The sequence below is a fragment of the Pogona vitticeps genome, chromosome 5 (genome assembly GCF_051106095.1).
Source record: "Pogona vitticeps strain Pit_001003342236 chromosome 5, PviZW2.1, whole genome shotgun sequence".
In the NCBI taxonomy this organism is placed as follows: Eukaryota; Metazoa; Chordata; class Lepidosauria; order Squamata; family Agamidae; genus Pogona; species Pogona vitticeps.
The window spans coordinates 4,965,341-4,982,703 of record NC_135787.1 but is presented as its reverse complement, the minus strand read 5'-3'; the positions used below and the strand labels follow the sequence as shown (position 1 = coordinate 4,982,703).

At 43.6% G+C, this 17,363-nt stretch overlaps 1 protein-coding gene across 4 annotated transcripts in view; it reads left to right on the top strand.

Moving 5' to 3' along the window:
- Positions 1 to 13,081, top strand: part of PTPRA (protein tyrosine phosphatase receptor type A) — a 165,288-nt gene extending 152,207 nt beyond the window's left edge. For all 4 annotated transcript variants that reach the window (XM_073002112.2, XM_073002113.2, XM_078394456.1 and 1 more), the window contains 6 exons: positions 660 to 736; positions 2,479 to 2,613; positions 4,787 to 4,912; positions 5,766 to 5,917; positions 6,655 to 6,790; positions 7,502 to 13,081. In XM_073002112.2, coding sequence (XP_072858213.1) covers positions 660 to 736; positions 2,479 to 2,613; positions 4,787 to 4,912; positions 5,766 to 5,917; positions 6,655 to 6,790; positions 7,502 to 7,576 — 701 coding nt within the window. In that variant the 3' untranslated portion in view covers positions 7,577 to 13,081. The remainder of the gene's footprint in view (positions 1 to 659; positions 737 to 2,478; positions 2,614 to 4,786; positions 4,913 to 5,765; positions 5,918 to 6,654; positions 6,791 to 7,501) is intronic.
- Positions 13,082 to 17,363: the final 4,282 nt, after the last annotated feature.

Here is a 17,363-nt window from a genome sequence, read left to right as displayed (position 1 = left end):
GGCATCCCTAATGCCCCTTTTCAGTTTAGCTCTGGCCTCTCTATACTGTAGTTCATCACCAAAATGAAAAGCAGTATTTCTGGCTTTTAATAAAAGGCGCACTTCTCTATTTAGCCAAGGCTTGTTGTTAGAAAACACTCGTACTTGTCTTGTAGTAGCAATAACATCGATGCAGCTTTTGATATAAAACAGTACTGTTGAGGCATAAGTATCAACATTGTCCTCCTCAAACAGTGTCCAATCAGTGCTCCTAAAGCAATCTTGAAGTTGCTCAGTTGCATCCACTGGCCACACTTGTATTTCTCTAATTGATGGTCTGATTCTTTTAACAAGGGGTCTGTACGATGGAATCAAAAAAAGAGATATATGATCTGACTGTCCCAAGCTAGGCAATGGCTTCGTCTTATATCCATGCATGATGTTACAATATACCTGATCCAAGGTATTTTCCCCTCTAGTGGGACAGTCCACATACTGATAAAAGTTAGGGAGGACGGTCTTTAAATTGGCTTGATTGAAATCACCTGCTACCACCAGGTGGTATTTGGATGTTGCTGGGGAAACTCCTCTCTTCCGACTACCATTCTGTCAAGTTCAGTACCTTTCTCTCTCCGTATTTTGCTAAACAGTTCTTCAATTGTTACCTTGTTTGCCTGTAGATGAATTTAACCGGGTGATAATTCCAGTGAAGCGAGGCGAAGAGAACACGGATTACGTGAACGCTTCCTTTATTGATGTGAGTGGCTTGATCTCCTCCTGTGATCTACAGTGGTTATTCCCCAAAGTGCCTTAAGTAACCCATTTGAAACTTAGCCCTTGGATAAAAAGTTTGGACTCAAATCCTTTTTGGGGAGGGTGTGGGGGATGTTAATGTGGCAATTTTTCCTCATGTCACATGTTAGTAAACCTAGACTTCCTTTTCTTGTAAAACTGTTGTAATTAAGGACTGATTCTTTCATTGCTTTCTCTCTACACACATCATGTCTTTAAGAGACATTTAGACAACTTGAGAGAGAATGGCCTAAAACATAGACCTGTGTAATGTTGGATGGATCTTATCTGAACAACCAACTAGAAGCCTCAAATATGGTTACGGGGTTTTGTGTGTCAGAGCTGTTTTACATGTGCGGTAGAATTAAGTAGTGAAGCTGTTCTTGAACTGTGTCTCTAAAAACTTGTAGAGGTGCATTGTCAGTCTGACTGTTCTTCTAAGGGTAAATGTAAAAAATGAATATATCCCCACCCACCCTGAAGTGATCTCTCTAGTGTTTTATTTGGCAGGGTTGCTTCCAGTGGGCAAGGAGGACATACCTGGATAGCTCAGTGGTTTAGATATCTAGCTGCGGAGCCAGAGGTTGTGAGTTCAATTCCCCCACGGTGCTTCCTTGACAGGGGCTGGACTGGATGATCCATAGGGTCCCTTCCAGCTCTGCAGTTCTGAGAGAATGATCTTTCTGCAGCAGGGTTCCAATATACGTATCTTTATGTGCTGTTTGTCTGGAGGCACAGCTTCACAAACTGATTCTATTAAGCACAGAAAATGAACTCTGACTGTATGGCCTCTCCCAGGCCCACATTTTCTGCATGTTCTAAACTGTTGTATGAAAAGTGTTTATGTCATTCTATTTGGAAAGAAAAAAAAAAACTTCCACGGGTGATTTGATGCTGCAGTGCAGTCCATCTGTGCTCCTCCCATTGGAGGCTTCTGAGCTCAGCTCATAGTCCTGCATAGCTCTGCATAACTGGGTCTTTAGGTACCATGTTTCTGTAAGTACATCTAAGAACAAAGTGTTTCGAACAAATGAGACCCCATGAAAGGTATCCAGAGCATGTCTTGCTCCCAGGCTGTCCCTTCCTAGTTGTCTCCTGGCCTGGTGAATCTCAGCCCACCTGACCTGTATAGAGGCAGGACTCGCTCTTTTCTGGCTTCCCCGCTGGAACATCCCATCTCATTCAGACTTTCACCTCTTTATGCTTCTCCACCATCTCAAATGTTATCTCATTTATCACCTTCAGAGTGGCTTTTAGAATAGCTAACAAGCAAATGGGATGGAGATTCTAATCCGAATTTGTGATTATTTTGTAGTGTCAATTACTCCCGATCAGTCTGAAGTAGAGCGAGTGTAAGACCTTCTCTGTGTGTTGTGTTCTCTGTGTGAACCACAGCACCAGCCTTGTTTTGTGTCATTTCTTCTGCATTAGCTCTTCAAGTGGGGCTCGCTAGCATTTTAGCTGAGAACTCGGTTTAATCTCTCCGATGACTACATTGTAAATGACCCCATTCCTTTCCTGTTGCATTGCTTTCTTAAATAGAGGCGGAAACAAACAGACTCTGTTCTTAGAAAGGAAACTTTTCCTTGATAGCAGAACTGCCATTGGAAGTTACTGAAGCCAATGTATTGCTCCTCGGGCTGTTTACTATTTGAACCTTGCTGCTGTGTCCCGTATTCCAGTAACTCTGTTGTTCTATTATTACAGGGCTATCGCCAGAAGGATTCTTACATAGCCAGCCAAGGTCCACTCCAGCACACAATAGAGGACTTCTGGCGAATGATCTGGGAGTGGAAGTCCTGCTCCATTGTTATGTTGACAGAGCTGGAAGAGAGGGGTCAGGTGAGCAGTGGGGGCACAAGGGGCAGGCATGGAGAAATGGTCAGCTGACCCAATCCTCTTGACAGCACCCGGTGAAGAAAAGTGGCTCTGGATGGGGACTCCTTTTTATAGGACTTGGAGCTCATCAGAGGAAGAGCAGGCCATATGTACAGCAACTGGGTAAGGTACATGGTTAAGCAGTGTATACACATGAATCTCCAGAAGGATTCCAGTCCAGGCAGCTTCAGTGAGCAATGGCTAATGGAGAAGGATGATGGGGATTGTACCTCAGCTATATTTGGAGGGCCACCAGTCCCCTTCTCCTGCTTTAAAGGCTAGCACGTTCAGCAGGGTGAGCAGAAAACGTAGCATGCTTGGACTCCTTTTGGAAGATCTACAGCTCAGTGGCAGAGCATATGCCCTGCACAGGAAAGGCCTTGAATTCAATCCTGAGTGCCCTTCCTTAAGAGCGTCTAGGTAAAGGGTCTGAAATGATCCCAGGCATTCCTTTTTCAGCCGGTGCAGAAATAGATGGAGCAGTGGTCCGGCAAAGTGTAAGGCACTTTCATTAGTTCCCCATGTCTTTTCAGCCAGCAGGAGGATAAGTGAAGTAAGCTTTACGTGCAGCTAGCTTACTTCATTTCTGCAGGCTTCGATCCTGCCTCTGCATCAGGATTTTCAAAATACTCAATCTTGCAAGCTAATTTTAAAGAGAGCCATTGCCCATCATAGAATTAACACCAAGATCTTGTTTACTGCTTATGTACCACCCCATTGTGCTTAAAGCTCTCTCTGGGTGATTTAGAATGTAATTATTGCCCCCCCACCCGCCGAAGGAAAAAAAAAGCTGGGTACTCAGTTTAACAACCTCAGAAGGATGGAAGGTTGAGTCAGCCTGAGCCTAGGATCAAACTCAGGCTGTGAGCAGAGTTTTCACTGCAGTATAGTAAGGAGGGCTTAGTTATTAAAGATAAACCTTGGTTGGTTTGGCCAAATGACATGACTACTCACATTTAACAAAACCCCATGGATTTTCTGTGGTCCAAACACTAAAACAAGTATGAGGAACCTCCAGTTCAATGGCTGGATAGAATCTGTCACCACCGTCCTCGGGTCTTGCTTTCTTCCTCAGGCTGGGAAAAGCTCTTAACTCCTTTTAGCAGGCGATCAGGGGTGAAAGCCTTGCTCTGCTCTGTGCGAGTAGAGCCTTCTTATTCAGGTGATGTCCATGATCATCTCCCCCCCCCCCCCCCAGACAGGGCAAAACTATACAGCGTGTCTGCCTGCCTGCATTGAAACAGTAATCAGTTTGGGATTATATTAAGGACAAGAATCCCCTTTTCCATCACTGGCAGACACTTATGCTTCTTGGCCATCTCTCATCCATGACGATGTGTGTGTTGGATAGAGGAAAACAGAGAGTGAGAGAATGAAGACGGTGGCTGAAATCCAGTAGTAAGTTGCAACTAGAGTAGGCCCACTGAATCTGTGGAACTTACAGAAGAGTGAACTCTCCATATCCCCACGGTGATTCAGTGTGCCTGTTGTTGTTGCAGCTCACTCCTGGATTGTAGCCATTATCTACTCCGGGTAACTAGGATTCTTATTCATATCTGTTGTTTCCCCTCGGAAAACAGGGGTACAAGTCTCTCCCTCTGAGTTCTAAATAGTCTCCCCCGGAGCTTTAAATATTATCTTTTAATGATGTAAACACTTTTGTGTAATTGCTTTTAGCTTTAAATATTGTCTTTTCATGATGGCAAGCTGACTTGGGTCCTTTCTAAGGAGAAAGGTGGGGTAAAAATATTTTAAATGAATGAATTCTCCCTGCCTGGTGACGAAATGTTCAGTGGAAAGGCAAATAATTTGTAGAACCCTGAGCATCTAAAAAAATATTAAAGGACCTCAGAGCCCAACTTTGGAATAAACAATGAGAATTTTCTTAACTCAAGCAAATTGCTTTGTTTATATATTCTCCACACAGGATCTGGGTTTCCATATCTTTGGCAAAGAATTCATATCGCTCTATTTCCCATTCTCATTTTGAGTCTGCTTCTGGAGCAAGTCATTTTTCCCCTTCGGAAATAATTCGGGTTCATACAAAGGAGATCAGGTGGATTTCCTCCCAGAATCTCAACTGTCCGTACCTTTCCCATCTTGCTCTGACTTTATTACCTGCTTTCTGACTCACTAGGAAAAATGTGCTCAGTACTGGCCTTCTGATGCCTCTGTATCCTATGGCGATATCACTGTGGAGTTGAAGAAAGAGGAGGAGTGTGAGAGCTACACAGTGCGGGACCTGCTGGTGACGAATACCAGGGTAGGTATGGAGGGACCACACAGAGGTGGACTAGGCATAAGAAATGACAAGTGTACGGATCCCTTAAGCTCTCCAGCGGTATGCACTGAACTTTCTGCAGTGAGGATTCCCTTCTGCTACCGCTTCAGTTTTAATGGGTTTCCCCACCTTCCCCAAAAAACATTGATCGTCATCCCTCTCAAGACCATTTAGAATATCCCTTTTGCCACGTGCAGTCGCTTTTAGGAGCCTTCACAATGTGCAAAGCAATAAATATTTTAAAATAAGTGAGTCGTGCCCATGCGTAATTTCTGTTTTTAAAAAACCCTGCAAATCATGGGATAATTGCCAGTGAATACTATAGACTTGTTTCCCAGTATTTGGGGCAAAATTAGCATGGTGTATAACTCATTCCTAAGATGGGAAACCATCTGGCATCAGTTTTCGCCTGCTATAACGCTGCAATGTTTTCTTCCCTCCTGCTCCTTCCTACGATCCTGGCTTATCCTCTCTAGTACGTAGGGGCTTTCCCTCCCATCAGTTCCTTTGACGGCTCCATCCGTAGTAAGAGTATCTGGACCTGGTAGAGATGCACCTTTCTTGCTCTATCCCTCCTTCTAATGTTAAACAACTTTCCATGGTTTTCCTTCTGATGTCTCCTGTAGTTCATCACTGCCTGTTCGCAGCATCCCAGCTGTATTACTTACCTGGAGACAACCCAGGGCAGAATACAGATAGGGAAGGTGAATCGGGGGAAACGGCTGCTGACAGCCTACCTGTTGATTTTCTTCAGTTCTACAACAGCGTGCTTCCCAGAGTCTCCCCCAATTCACACAAAGTCTTTTCTGAATGTTACTCTGTATTTCTTGACCAGGAAAACAAAAGCCGACAGATCCGACAGTTCCACTTCCACGGCTGGCCGGAGGTGGGCATCCCCACCGATGGAAAAGGAATGATTAACATAATTGCCGCTGTGCAGAAGCAGCAACAGCAGTCTGGAAACCATCCCATCACTGTACACTGCAGGTAATCAAACAGACCACAGCAGGAGACACACACCCTGATCTGCAGGATTGGTATCTGCTGTTTCACTTATCCACTGGCTGAAAATGCTAAATGAAAAACCCCAGAAATACCTATTTATATGTATAAATATCCAGGGTGTATGTACCAGAACTGGCCATTAGGGAGAGGCAGAGATAGTGCAATGTATAATGTTCAATCTCCTGCGTTTTTCAGAATCAGACCAACTGTATACACTGTGCATTTTGCCTGAGTTACTGGATCACAGCATTTGCATTTCCAGAAAAGCAAGAATTAGCAGGATTCATTATACTACAGCCACTTGACTAGCATACAGTATTTTGCATGAAGATACCACTGGTTGGTGCATATGTATTTATGAACTTTGAAAGTTTTTACTCTACCTTTCTCCTTAAAAAAGACCCAAGGCAGATTACATTATTAAAAAGACAGCATTTAAAAGCGGAAAACAATAAGTACACAAGTATTTTAAAAGAATTAAAGAAATTATTAAAAATGGTATGTAAGAGCAATACTAACAACATATTTAAAAGCAACAAGACATCATGTTTCACCCTGAAACAGAGCATAATTGTCACTGACTGATCTTGAAAGTTTAGCACAGGAGAGAGCATGTAAACCCACAGAGCAGCTGCTGTTCTGTCCTTAGGTGGAACAATTCAGACATTTAGAAGGACTTTGTTCACCATTCCTTTCCTTTGTCTATTTTTCCCTCCCAGTGCTGGAGCAGGACGAACAGGGACCTTTTGTGCATTGGGCACTGTCCTGGAAAGGGTCAAGGCTGAAGGGATTCTGGATGTCTTTCAGACAGTGAAGAGCTTGAGGTTACAAAGGCCGCATATGGTCCAAACACTGGTAAGCCCTGACTTCTACGAGAGGAGTGGAGGAGAGTTGCATGCCACAGTACAGTATATTTCCCATCTTTAGCTGTTCCTTCCTCCTGTCATAGCTCCTAGTCTCATCTCTGCTGTCATCTCATGCCCCCTTCTTGAAACTAGGAAAGGGTAGCAGGATGGAAGGACATGGTTTTGCAGGGAATAGAGAGGTTGGTTGCATTGTAAACCAGAAACACTTCCATCCTGCAGGGCTGGGTAGTATTCATAGTGCTGCTGCATTAAACTGTTTCAGATCAAAGAATAATGGAGTTCAAAGGGGCCTCCAAGGCCATCAAGTCCAACCCCCAGCTCAAAGCAGGAATCCAAATCAAAACAGATCTAACAGATGGCTGTCCAAGTTTCTCTTCCATGCCTCCAGCATTGGAGCACTCACCACTTCCTGAAGTCATTGGTTCCATTGTCATACTGCTCTAACAGTTGGGGAGTGTTTCCTGATAATATACAACCTAAACCCAGGCTGGATGTCTTCATACACAACTGAGAAATTCACCCATCTGAAAACTTCAAGAGCTGCTGTCATTTTGAGTGTAGACTGTACTAGGTTGGAGGCATCAGTGGTATAGCTGCTTCCTATACTGGGGCAGGTTTTTACACTGCACTCTGTTGTGTTTCAGGAATAACAAGTTTTTCTGACACTAATGTGGCATTTTCTTTTCTGCCTAATCCCTAGGAACAGTATGAATTCTGCTACAAGGTGGTTCAGGAATATATTGACGCCTTTTCAGACTACGCCAACTTCAAGTAACGAAAATCACACCACAGAAGAGTTGCCTTCTTTAATACTTTGTAATATTCTGTTTGTTAATATCCCCCTACCCCCCAAAGTGTATATATCTTAACTGTTCTAGAGGGTTGGTACCATAAGATTACTATTAGCTGGAGATTTTATATGTAGCAAAAGTGTTAGAAAGAGATTGTAGGCACTTTTTTTTCCAATGTTTTATTGGAGAATTAAATAGCTTGATATTTGGATTAATACTGTCAAATCTCTCTCCTGGAGAGTTGATGTAGGCTGGTTTTGTTTTGTAAATTTTTTTTTTCCTTGAGAGGGAGTAAAGCCTTTATAAAAACCAAATGAGATTCTTCATATCCGCTGTTTCTTTGAAAACAAAATAGTGGCTAAATCCTATTTTTAAGAAAATCTTCGTTTGTCAACCCCTTGAAAAGTGATTTCATATTTTCCAGTTGGTTTGTTTTTTAAAGTATATTTATCAAAGGCTTTGAATAAGAAAAGAAGAGCTGTCTATCATTCTAGTAGCCCTCTGTACAGCATGCATGCACATGCGCACACACAAACTCCAGGCACCTTGGAACCCAGTGCGACTCTAGCTGCTGTTTGGGCAGCTGACTCCTTCACGTGGAGTGCCCCAGTGTTCGGCATTTCTGGGGATGAGGAGAGCATTGAGCATTTCATCCCTTTTAGCTAAGCCACAAAAATGTTTTGATTGTTTACGGATAGCAAATGCAGGCACTGTTTGATTTCTCATTTGCTCTCACTTCTAACCAGCAACCTTTAAAAAAAAAATCTGGCAACATCAAACGTCTCCATCAGGCTAAGCTTCTTCCTGGTTTGCCTGTGTTGTGTTGCTATTTCTGGCGTAACTTGAGTTCCATCTACGGCAGCCTCTGTTTAGGTTGCCTGCCTCCCTTCCTTTGGCCTTGAACCGGCCCTTGGGGGTCAGATCTCACGTAAATGTGCTTGGTGCCAAACAACCAGCAAGACTGGCACGTAGCATTTCCTCCTTGAGGCACATGGACCCATTGTTTAATGTCTTGTCCTGTCCTGTGTTCCCTGCCTGCCCAGCGCCCGCTGATTGCAAGGACAAACAAGTGAGGCTACCTAAACGTGGCTGGTGAATGAACCTGACTGGGCTGCCATTCTTCATATGGTGCATCTCATCTGCTCCCACATCTTTGACCAAGGACTTCATTTCCTGGCACTAGCAGGACTTCTTGAAGAGCAACTCTGTCTACCGTTTCTTTTTTAAATCTCAGCGCAGTGGGCAGACTTCAGAGCCCCCTCACCACCACCACCCCACATCCCTGTTAAACAGCTCAGATCAGCCGCTCTGCCAGTTCTCCCTTTTATGCTACTGTATGTGATGCTTTAAAACTGGAGAGGCACAGCCTGCCAGGCACGGTCCTTCATTAGGACTCGCTATCCCAGTTTCTTCATCCCAGGAGGAACAGAAGGAAGTAGAGAGATCCAGCAATCCGTTTGCAAAACAAATGTTTTCTATTTCAATCCAATACAATGTTTAGATCCCCTTTTAGATTTCTTCATTTCTTCCCCAGCCATATTGGGAGTGTCACTTTCTGTCCTTTTAGGATTAAGCTTACTCATATCTCTCTTTTCAGTCGATTTGTGTATAAGATGAGCCTCAATTTTTAGTCTAAAGATTTTAGACAGAAGTATTGTCTTATACCTTGACCCAACTCTGGGAGGCAGTGGAAGACAGGAAGGCCTGGCATGCTCTGGTCCATGGGGTCATGAAGAGTCGGACACGACTTAACGGCTAAACAACAACAACAACAAATTGTCTTATACACAGGAAAAGACAGTAGCCTTTGTTTGTGTAGAGGTTGAATGTCATCTGTATCATGGGGAAATGAGAGCCAGCCTAGGAGAGCCTTGGGAGTGTATTCATCTCAAATTATCACTGGTGTGTTTAACTCAAAGCCGTTCAGAGCATTAGAAAAGAAAAGCTAATGTGTAGATGTAGCCAGAACAGATTTATGCCCACCCACCATGTAAGCATTCTTTCCCCTTGGCATCTTTCAGCTAATACCTGTACATGATGGAAAGTAAATGGGTCCCAGCATATTGCAGCTAGACAACATCTGTATAAATGCCAGACACTCCGGGGAACAAAAGAACAGCATCTCCAGTTAAAAGACAGGGCCAGTCTGACCACACAGTAGCCAGCCAGATGCCTGTAGGAAATCCACAAGCAGGGCATGAGTCTAGTAACTGTCATATTTCACAGTAACAGGCCTTCAGAGGCCCACTGTCCCTGCTACCAAAGGTGGTATTTAGCCAGCATGACTAGAATCTATTGACAACCTGGGAAAGACTTGATGAATAAGTTTAATACATATAGCGGCCTTCAGAGATACAAATACACTGAAGTGCAAACAGAGAAAAGACGATCCGTTAGTGTTTGAATCATCAGTTTAAAAGCAGCCAAGAGGTGTGTAAGAGCCAGCTTTTTTCTGAAGACACAAGATCAGCTCTGCATCTTTTCTGTGCGCACAAGGCAGTGTTTTGACATTTTAATGGGAATGGATGTTGTATTCCATTAAACATGTTGATTTGGTCTAGTGTGACCACGACTTGCTTCGTGCCAGTTTTAACTGTGCTCTTTGCACCCTTGCCAAGGAAATGTGTGTCTGGAATGTAGACCTGTCACCATGAAAAGAGCCCCAATTATTTGTCTGTATTTGACCTGAATGAAAAGTGGGGGGTGGGGTTTGTGTGTGTGTTTGGCCCAGACTGGATATGATCCCAAGGCCAACTTTGAGGGGGGGGGAGCCTTAACTTCCCACATCACTAGCTTGCTGACAGCTCCTTGCCCTCAGTGCAAATCATTCTTGTCTTACCCCTAAACAATACAAGTAGGACTATCACTGGCCACATTCATAACCAGCAGGTTCCTCCTTGGTTTTCTTAACAGCGGGATTGACTTGAGCATGTACAGCCATATTTTTGTAGATACCTATATGGGACCACAGTGATTGCTGTGTCGGTGCTCATTTTTGGTCGGTTTAGTTGGAGTCCCTTTTGGTCATCATCTGTGCTTGAAGGCATCCTCCAGACACGTTTCTACTATTCACTTTGCAAGCCTTTCAAGAGAACAAGGTATCCTGTGTATGCTGTGCCAAGCCGGGGGGGGGGGGGGCAGGGGAGACCTTTCCCCTTAATTCTCAATACAGGAGAATCTATGCTGAGTTTTTGTGAAGTTCTGGGTCCAATCCTTGCATGTCCCCATCTCAGGTGCTTGGCCTGGGACTTTCCAGAGTTGCTGCCAAATAGACAGTAATGTGAGCATGATGTGCCGTGGGGTCAGAGTTGCAGGAGGGCAAGGCAGGTTGCCTTCTGCAACCATACAGACCAAAAGCTGCAAGAGGATAGACGCAGGATGTGTGTGAAGGAAATTCTTCTTACGTCGGATGCAGTGGTGCAGTTCCTATTGCATAGCTGTACCACTCAGTGCCATCTTGCCAGGTTGTCCCTCTCCCAGTGCAAACATCTGTCCATAACAAAAGTAAGTAGTTCAGCCAAATGTATGTACATAAGTATGTATGCATGCTGTGTAAGCAGTCTCTTCTGTTCCTCTGCTTGAGCAAAGCAAAGCATTGCAGCTTCAAGTGAGCAAATTCAGTGTTCTTTGCTTGAGGAGCAAAACCTCGTGTGCCAGGACCGATTCTCTCACCCCTGTCTCCACATCTCTGCAGATATGTCCTTGAATGAATATATGAGGGCTACCAGGGCAGGCCAAGACGGTGCCGCCTCTCCCTTCTGTTCGTTTCAGTCGTTGTAACCCCATGCTGCCTCATTCTGAATATTTTAATATCATGTCTTTACTTTTGGTTGACCGAGTAAATGCTTTTCTTCTTCTTTTTTGTTTACATGGCCTGGTCATCCCCCCCCCCCAAATAATATCATAACTGAAATTCTATTTGGTAGAGAAGAATTAGACAGGGGGCAAATGGCATCCAAGTCCTTCTTTGTTATATGGGGTGTTTATCTCCTTGCACACAAATCCTATCTCTGTTTCATATGTATTGGATGGGAACAAAGCCCAGAATAATATCTGTTTGCCTTATTATGTTGTTGCTGCTGCTGTTGTTGTAAAGGTTGTATTGGAAGCTGCCTCCTTCTCTCCCAAATCTCAGCCATTTCCAGCCTTCAGGCATTTCTTTCTGTAAATATTCTAGAACGTGGATATGGAAGTGAGAGAAAGCCAACTAACCATCCAGGTGTGTGATCTCCTGACTGGCAGTAGCTTATCTGTGCCAAATAATAATGAGTCTCTTGTCACAAATCCCATGGAGATATATGATGAAGTATTTCATTTGTATTAGCCATACTCTGGACTTCCATTAGTGTTGTTGAAGACAGAAATGTTATACTTTGTGGCCAGTATCCCATTGAGCTTTGGCTGAGTGGAAACCCTGAACAGCATAGGAATGTGGGATCATGATGCTTATGTACATGTGCCAGCCTAGAGCATGAAAACAGAGGGCCTATTTCCTCTGTGGAGATTGCCATTTGCAAAGGGGCCATGATTCCCACATTATTACATGGGCAGGATCCTACTCAGCGGAAGCTCGATGGGATATTGGTCTCCCTTTCTGACAAAGCTCTCAGGGTCCCACCAAGCCTTGTACTGGAAGGAGGAAGTTATGCCAGGGAACAGAAGAAGGAATCCAAAAGATTGGCATGTGTCCCAAAAACCTGTAGGTTCTCTCCATTCCCACTGCCTATTGAGAGCAGATAACTCTGGGAGTCACCGTCAAAAAAAACACCCCTAGTCTGAGCTTTGTACCTCCCGTGTCTTTAAGCCCAAAGCTTCTTCACAGACAGAACTCTTGGTTATATTCCCTGCATAATCCCTAGATGAGCATCTGGAGTCCCTAAAACTTTTCTTAACAAAACCCATCAGAGGCTGTGTCTCTGCTGAAGCAAAGTCCCTATGTAAGCCTTTCTCAATTATCCATCCAAGTGTTAATTTGTATAAACTTATTACCTGGCCATGTGGAATATGTGCAAACGTTTCTCTTCCATTGGAACCCCCCCACCCACCCTACCCTTGCCTATGTTTTGCCACTGTTTCCGTCACCACCTGACAATGTGTTCTAATCTTGTTGTGATCCACGTGCCGAGGCTGAAGGGTTTTGTTTTTGTGTGGATGGATGTGGCTGTGGGGGCCAGGAAAGAAGAGCCCAGCTCTGACTTCGCCATCAGTGGACCTGGGACGTGGGAGGGTCCAGATTGCTGACACCAGCAGAGAGCTCCAGTATAAACACAGTGATGGAGTTAAGGGTGGGGAGGTGAGCGATCATGATGCATTGTGTCTGAATATCTCTATCTCTTTATATTGCTATGGATCTTGCAGTGTGGCCTTTCTTTAAAAAAAAAACCTTTATTGCCATTTCTTGTGATTCTCAAAAGAAGACAGCCTCCCATGGTTAATCCGAATATCAGTAATTGCTGTTAACTTTGTAAATAAACTTTGACTGAATCCAACGTTTTGAGACTTCGGCCAAGCGGTCAGTTATTCTCTGAGTAAGTGTCCTCATTCAAAACAAAAACCTAGAAGCAAAAAAATGCCCTAGCATTTCTGTCAATTCTTGTGTGTGTGTGTGTGTGTGTGAAGCATGCTTCTTTTGCACCTTCTGTCAGATGGAACAGTGGTCACATTTACTTACGTAGCATTTAGGTGGTGGTCTTAATGGTTAGACTCCCTCACATAGGCATAAGCACACATAATCCTTAAGACACCCTTTGAAGATAGGCCACTGCTGGCTCCTCCATAGCGAGATAAAGCTAGAAGAACAGCTACTGTTTAGCATGTTTTGTGGGTGAGATGAGATTTGAACCAGCGGTGTCACCGCTTACCCTTTTCGCTATTCATGTGGCCAAAGCCTTCAAAGAGACCAAACTTGTGAAATCTCTGGCACTCAGCAGAGCTTCCCACACTTATGTTACAAATGCCTACAACACTTCCACTGGCATAGAAGCAGGTTTAACACAATTCTAGGTAGGTCTGCTCAGAATTTAGCTCCACTGAGTTCCATGGGTCTTTCTTCCAAGCTCTTGCAGGATTGTAGCTTAGAGAGAAGAGGCACCATTTTGGACAGAGAAGAGAGTAGGAGTCAAAATTACAGAACACTGAAATGAAGGCAAGAGAAGGTACGAGAATCAGATTGTGAAGAGAAGCTTTGTCTTGGACTTAGATTCAAAAAAACAAAATACCACCTTATTAATATATTTCAGAATTGCCATTCAGATAATAGGATGTTAGACCAATACAGAAAATAAATATACATTAAAAACGATGACTGAGAAGCAGGAAATTGAAAGATAGTGGTACTGTCACAAGACTTCAAGAGGATTAAAGCCTTCACTATGATTTATTCAGCCTGATGGAGATAATGTAAAAACAGATTGGTCCAGAATTTGCTATCACCCATCAATTGTCTGATTGCAAAAAAATAAAATAAAAAACTAATGCTTGTAATAAAGTGTTGCATTTATTCAGCCCCTTGAGTGAACTTCATCTCTAACTTAATTTCTCTCCAACCAGTACTATATTGATAGTCCAAATAGGGAAACACTGAGGTTTTTGATTAAGAGCATCATTAAATACGATAGACTGGCTGTTTGAACATTGTCCCTACTGCCAAATAAAAGATGCAGTTGGTAGACTATACTAGCATAATCTTTCACTTAACAGGAGAGGTAGCAAGCAAGAATAGCAAAATAATGGCAGTACATAAAGTTAAAACACAGCCCCAAGTTTCAGCTCATGTAACATGGCACAGTTCCTGTGCTGAGATATGCAGAGGCCAGAATACAACTCTTAGCGTGCTTGCTATCTTGGGACTGATTCATACCTGCATTGACATCTCTTGATTTCTCACCAATACCCATGGAATGTGTGAAGTGACATCTCTTGATGTCTCAAAGAGTGGCATGGAAAATGCAATTTACAGATACAACTCTGGTTCGCCCAGAGATATAAATCTCTATATGGTTCATCACACAGTGGTTGCATGTGTAGTTCTGGGTAGGAGGAGGAGAAACTGAAGACTGTGCATCTTGTCAACATTGCTGCTTGCCCACGTTATAAGGACTTACCACTCCATGCCGAAAACGTACCTTCCTTCTTACTGTGATGTCTTCTTCAGACCTATCAACTGTTCATCATGTCTTTATAGCCTTGATGTTCCTCTGATGGAGGATGTGATCTCCATACCATTCTCTTGCAGTTTGTCAGCTGGGACTCCACTTTGTGTTAGATGTGACCAATCTCCAGGGAGAGAGCGACCTCTGTAACGAAAACAGGATGATCTGGGAAGTCCAGCAAGAGAAGCCAGCCACCTCACCTCTCCTATCGCACAGTGCCAAGATGCAGTGCAAACACAGTTGAGAAATTTGTAGGTGGAGAATGCCATGGCATTCACCTAATTCTTAAGACTAGAAGAACCCCACATGGCAGTGCCCATCAGAGCCTGAAAGTACAGGTTGGAAGAAATTGGTGCTTGTACCCCAAGCCTTATCATTTCTATAATAATAATAATAAATCTCAGAACTGTAGACCCCGTGGAAGGGACACTATGGATCATTGAGTCCAGCCCCCATCAAGGAGGCCCAGTGAGGAATTGAACTCCCAACTTCTGGCTCCACAGCCAGAGACGTAAACCCTTGAGCTGTACAGCAGTTCTTCTAAGCTCCTACTGGGGAAAAGAACTAGGTCACCTGTTATTTCCCATTGCAGTGATGGAGTCTTCCACATCTCAAAGACACTCCAAAGCCTGACTATCTTACACAAGTATTGCAAGAGGCAGGAAGTAATAGGTTGCAGGGCGCTTACGGTTTCTTCTGGCATGAACAGAAATGTTTTCTGCCTTTTACATAATTGCCATTTGGCTTGAGAAGCTGGGTTCCATTTACAAATAAAGATTACATCGTGATACTGAGCATTCCGTCTTAGCCCGAGCGAGTATATTAGGGTGAATGCAGGCTACTATGATCATAACGTGCTGCCCAGGAATAATGGATAGCTAGAGATCAGGGTATTTGTATACGATAATGATAATGATGATGATGAATCTTTCCTGATGTTTCCCACCATTCAGCTTCAGTGAATGATGTTACTGTATTTTGTTCTAATTATGTGACACACAGAGAAAATACCCTTCTCTGCTTTCCCCATATAATGTCTCAATTTTATACATTAGGTCTCTTCTTAATTCACCTTCTTTCTGAGCTAAACAAATTCAAGTGTTGTAACTTTTCCTGAGAGAGGGCCACCTTCACCCCCCACTGCTCTCCCTCTTCATCAACTGAGCTCTACAACAGCCTTCTTCAGAAGAAGTTGTGTGGTGACCAATCTTAAGCACAAATCTGGGACCGCTTAGTGAAAGTTCGTTATCACTTGACTCTTAGAAAAGCTTGAGGGATACTCTCTTGCATTGTACACTTCACATGCTCAAGCTGTCCATGCTTCTGAGAATCTTTAAAAACAGATAAGAACCAGACCACACATGATTCTAGTTGTCACCAACCTGTATTAAAACCTTAGTACCATCTACACAAGAAAATGGGGATGAATGGGTGAATATTTGCAGGCATTCCTTCAATTGATTAGGAACATACATGAAGATGGCTGAAATCCTGTTGCTTAGATAAGCCAAATGGTAACTTCTAGTCTATTTCTCCCTGATAAACAAAGCTTTCCCAATTCTCTGGGTATGTGCATGGACGCCCCTGAGAATCACAGCAGAGATGCTTTGTTACACAGTGATGAATAGAGCTAAAGTTAGAATTTAGTTTATCCCATGCAACAGGATTACTCACGTAATCCAGACTCCTGTCGTGTAGTTATGCCTGCAACTTGCAGCCACTTTTTGCTGCTAAGTGACAACTTGCAATAATGATGTGCCAATCCAGGAGATTGGTGCATATCCAGAAATCATAATAATCTTAGAACTCCAGAAGTTCTAAGATCATTATCCTGACTTCCAAGTGGAGATTCATTAACAGCTAGCAAAAAATTTACGCCAGTTCCCTGCAGTAGGCAAAACTGTGCAACAGGAGCAAATCTTGTGATTGTTGTTTTAGTATTATTATTAACAGCAGTCTAGATGTTTCCACTGTAGAGTGGCCAGGTTTTTAACAGACTTTCCTCCCGAGCACTGAGCGAGCAACTGTCAGAGAGCCCCTTAATGGATGGAGCAACCTACCCTGCCATTTGCAAGGCGCAAGTCCTGATCAGCAAAGTCTCTGCCACAGAGACCGTCTGACATTTCCTGGCCCTGCTGTCCCCCCGTCTGCAAAGCTAACCGGCGAAAAGCCAAGCGTGACTGAAAGGTCACCAGCCTCTCAATTAACACTGCATTATGGAATTAAGGGTCCTCCTTTCTTTAGGGACTCCTACCCATCTACATTTTGCAGCCTACAGATGAAGACTCTGGATGCCGTGGCTTTGTCTGCCCTGCCAAGAGACCCGGGCCATGACCCGCGTGCTCTCTCTCTCATGCCCATTCCGTCTGTTACTTTCAGATTGTTTACAGTGTAAGCAATGGGTAAGACTGTGCTGATGAATGATTGCTGTAGGACTCTTGGTGGAGGATCTCAACAACAAAAGAGAGGGACCTGATCCTTTCAGAAATTTCTAAAAGGGTAGCAATGTGAGCTTTTGGCACTAGAAACAACAAAAACGGGGAGTCTCACGGTGTGTCAAAGACTAAAGGGTTTTTATTCCGCATAAGGCTTTGTGGCTTGTAGACCACCTGCTTTTGAA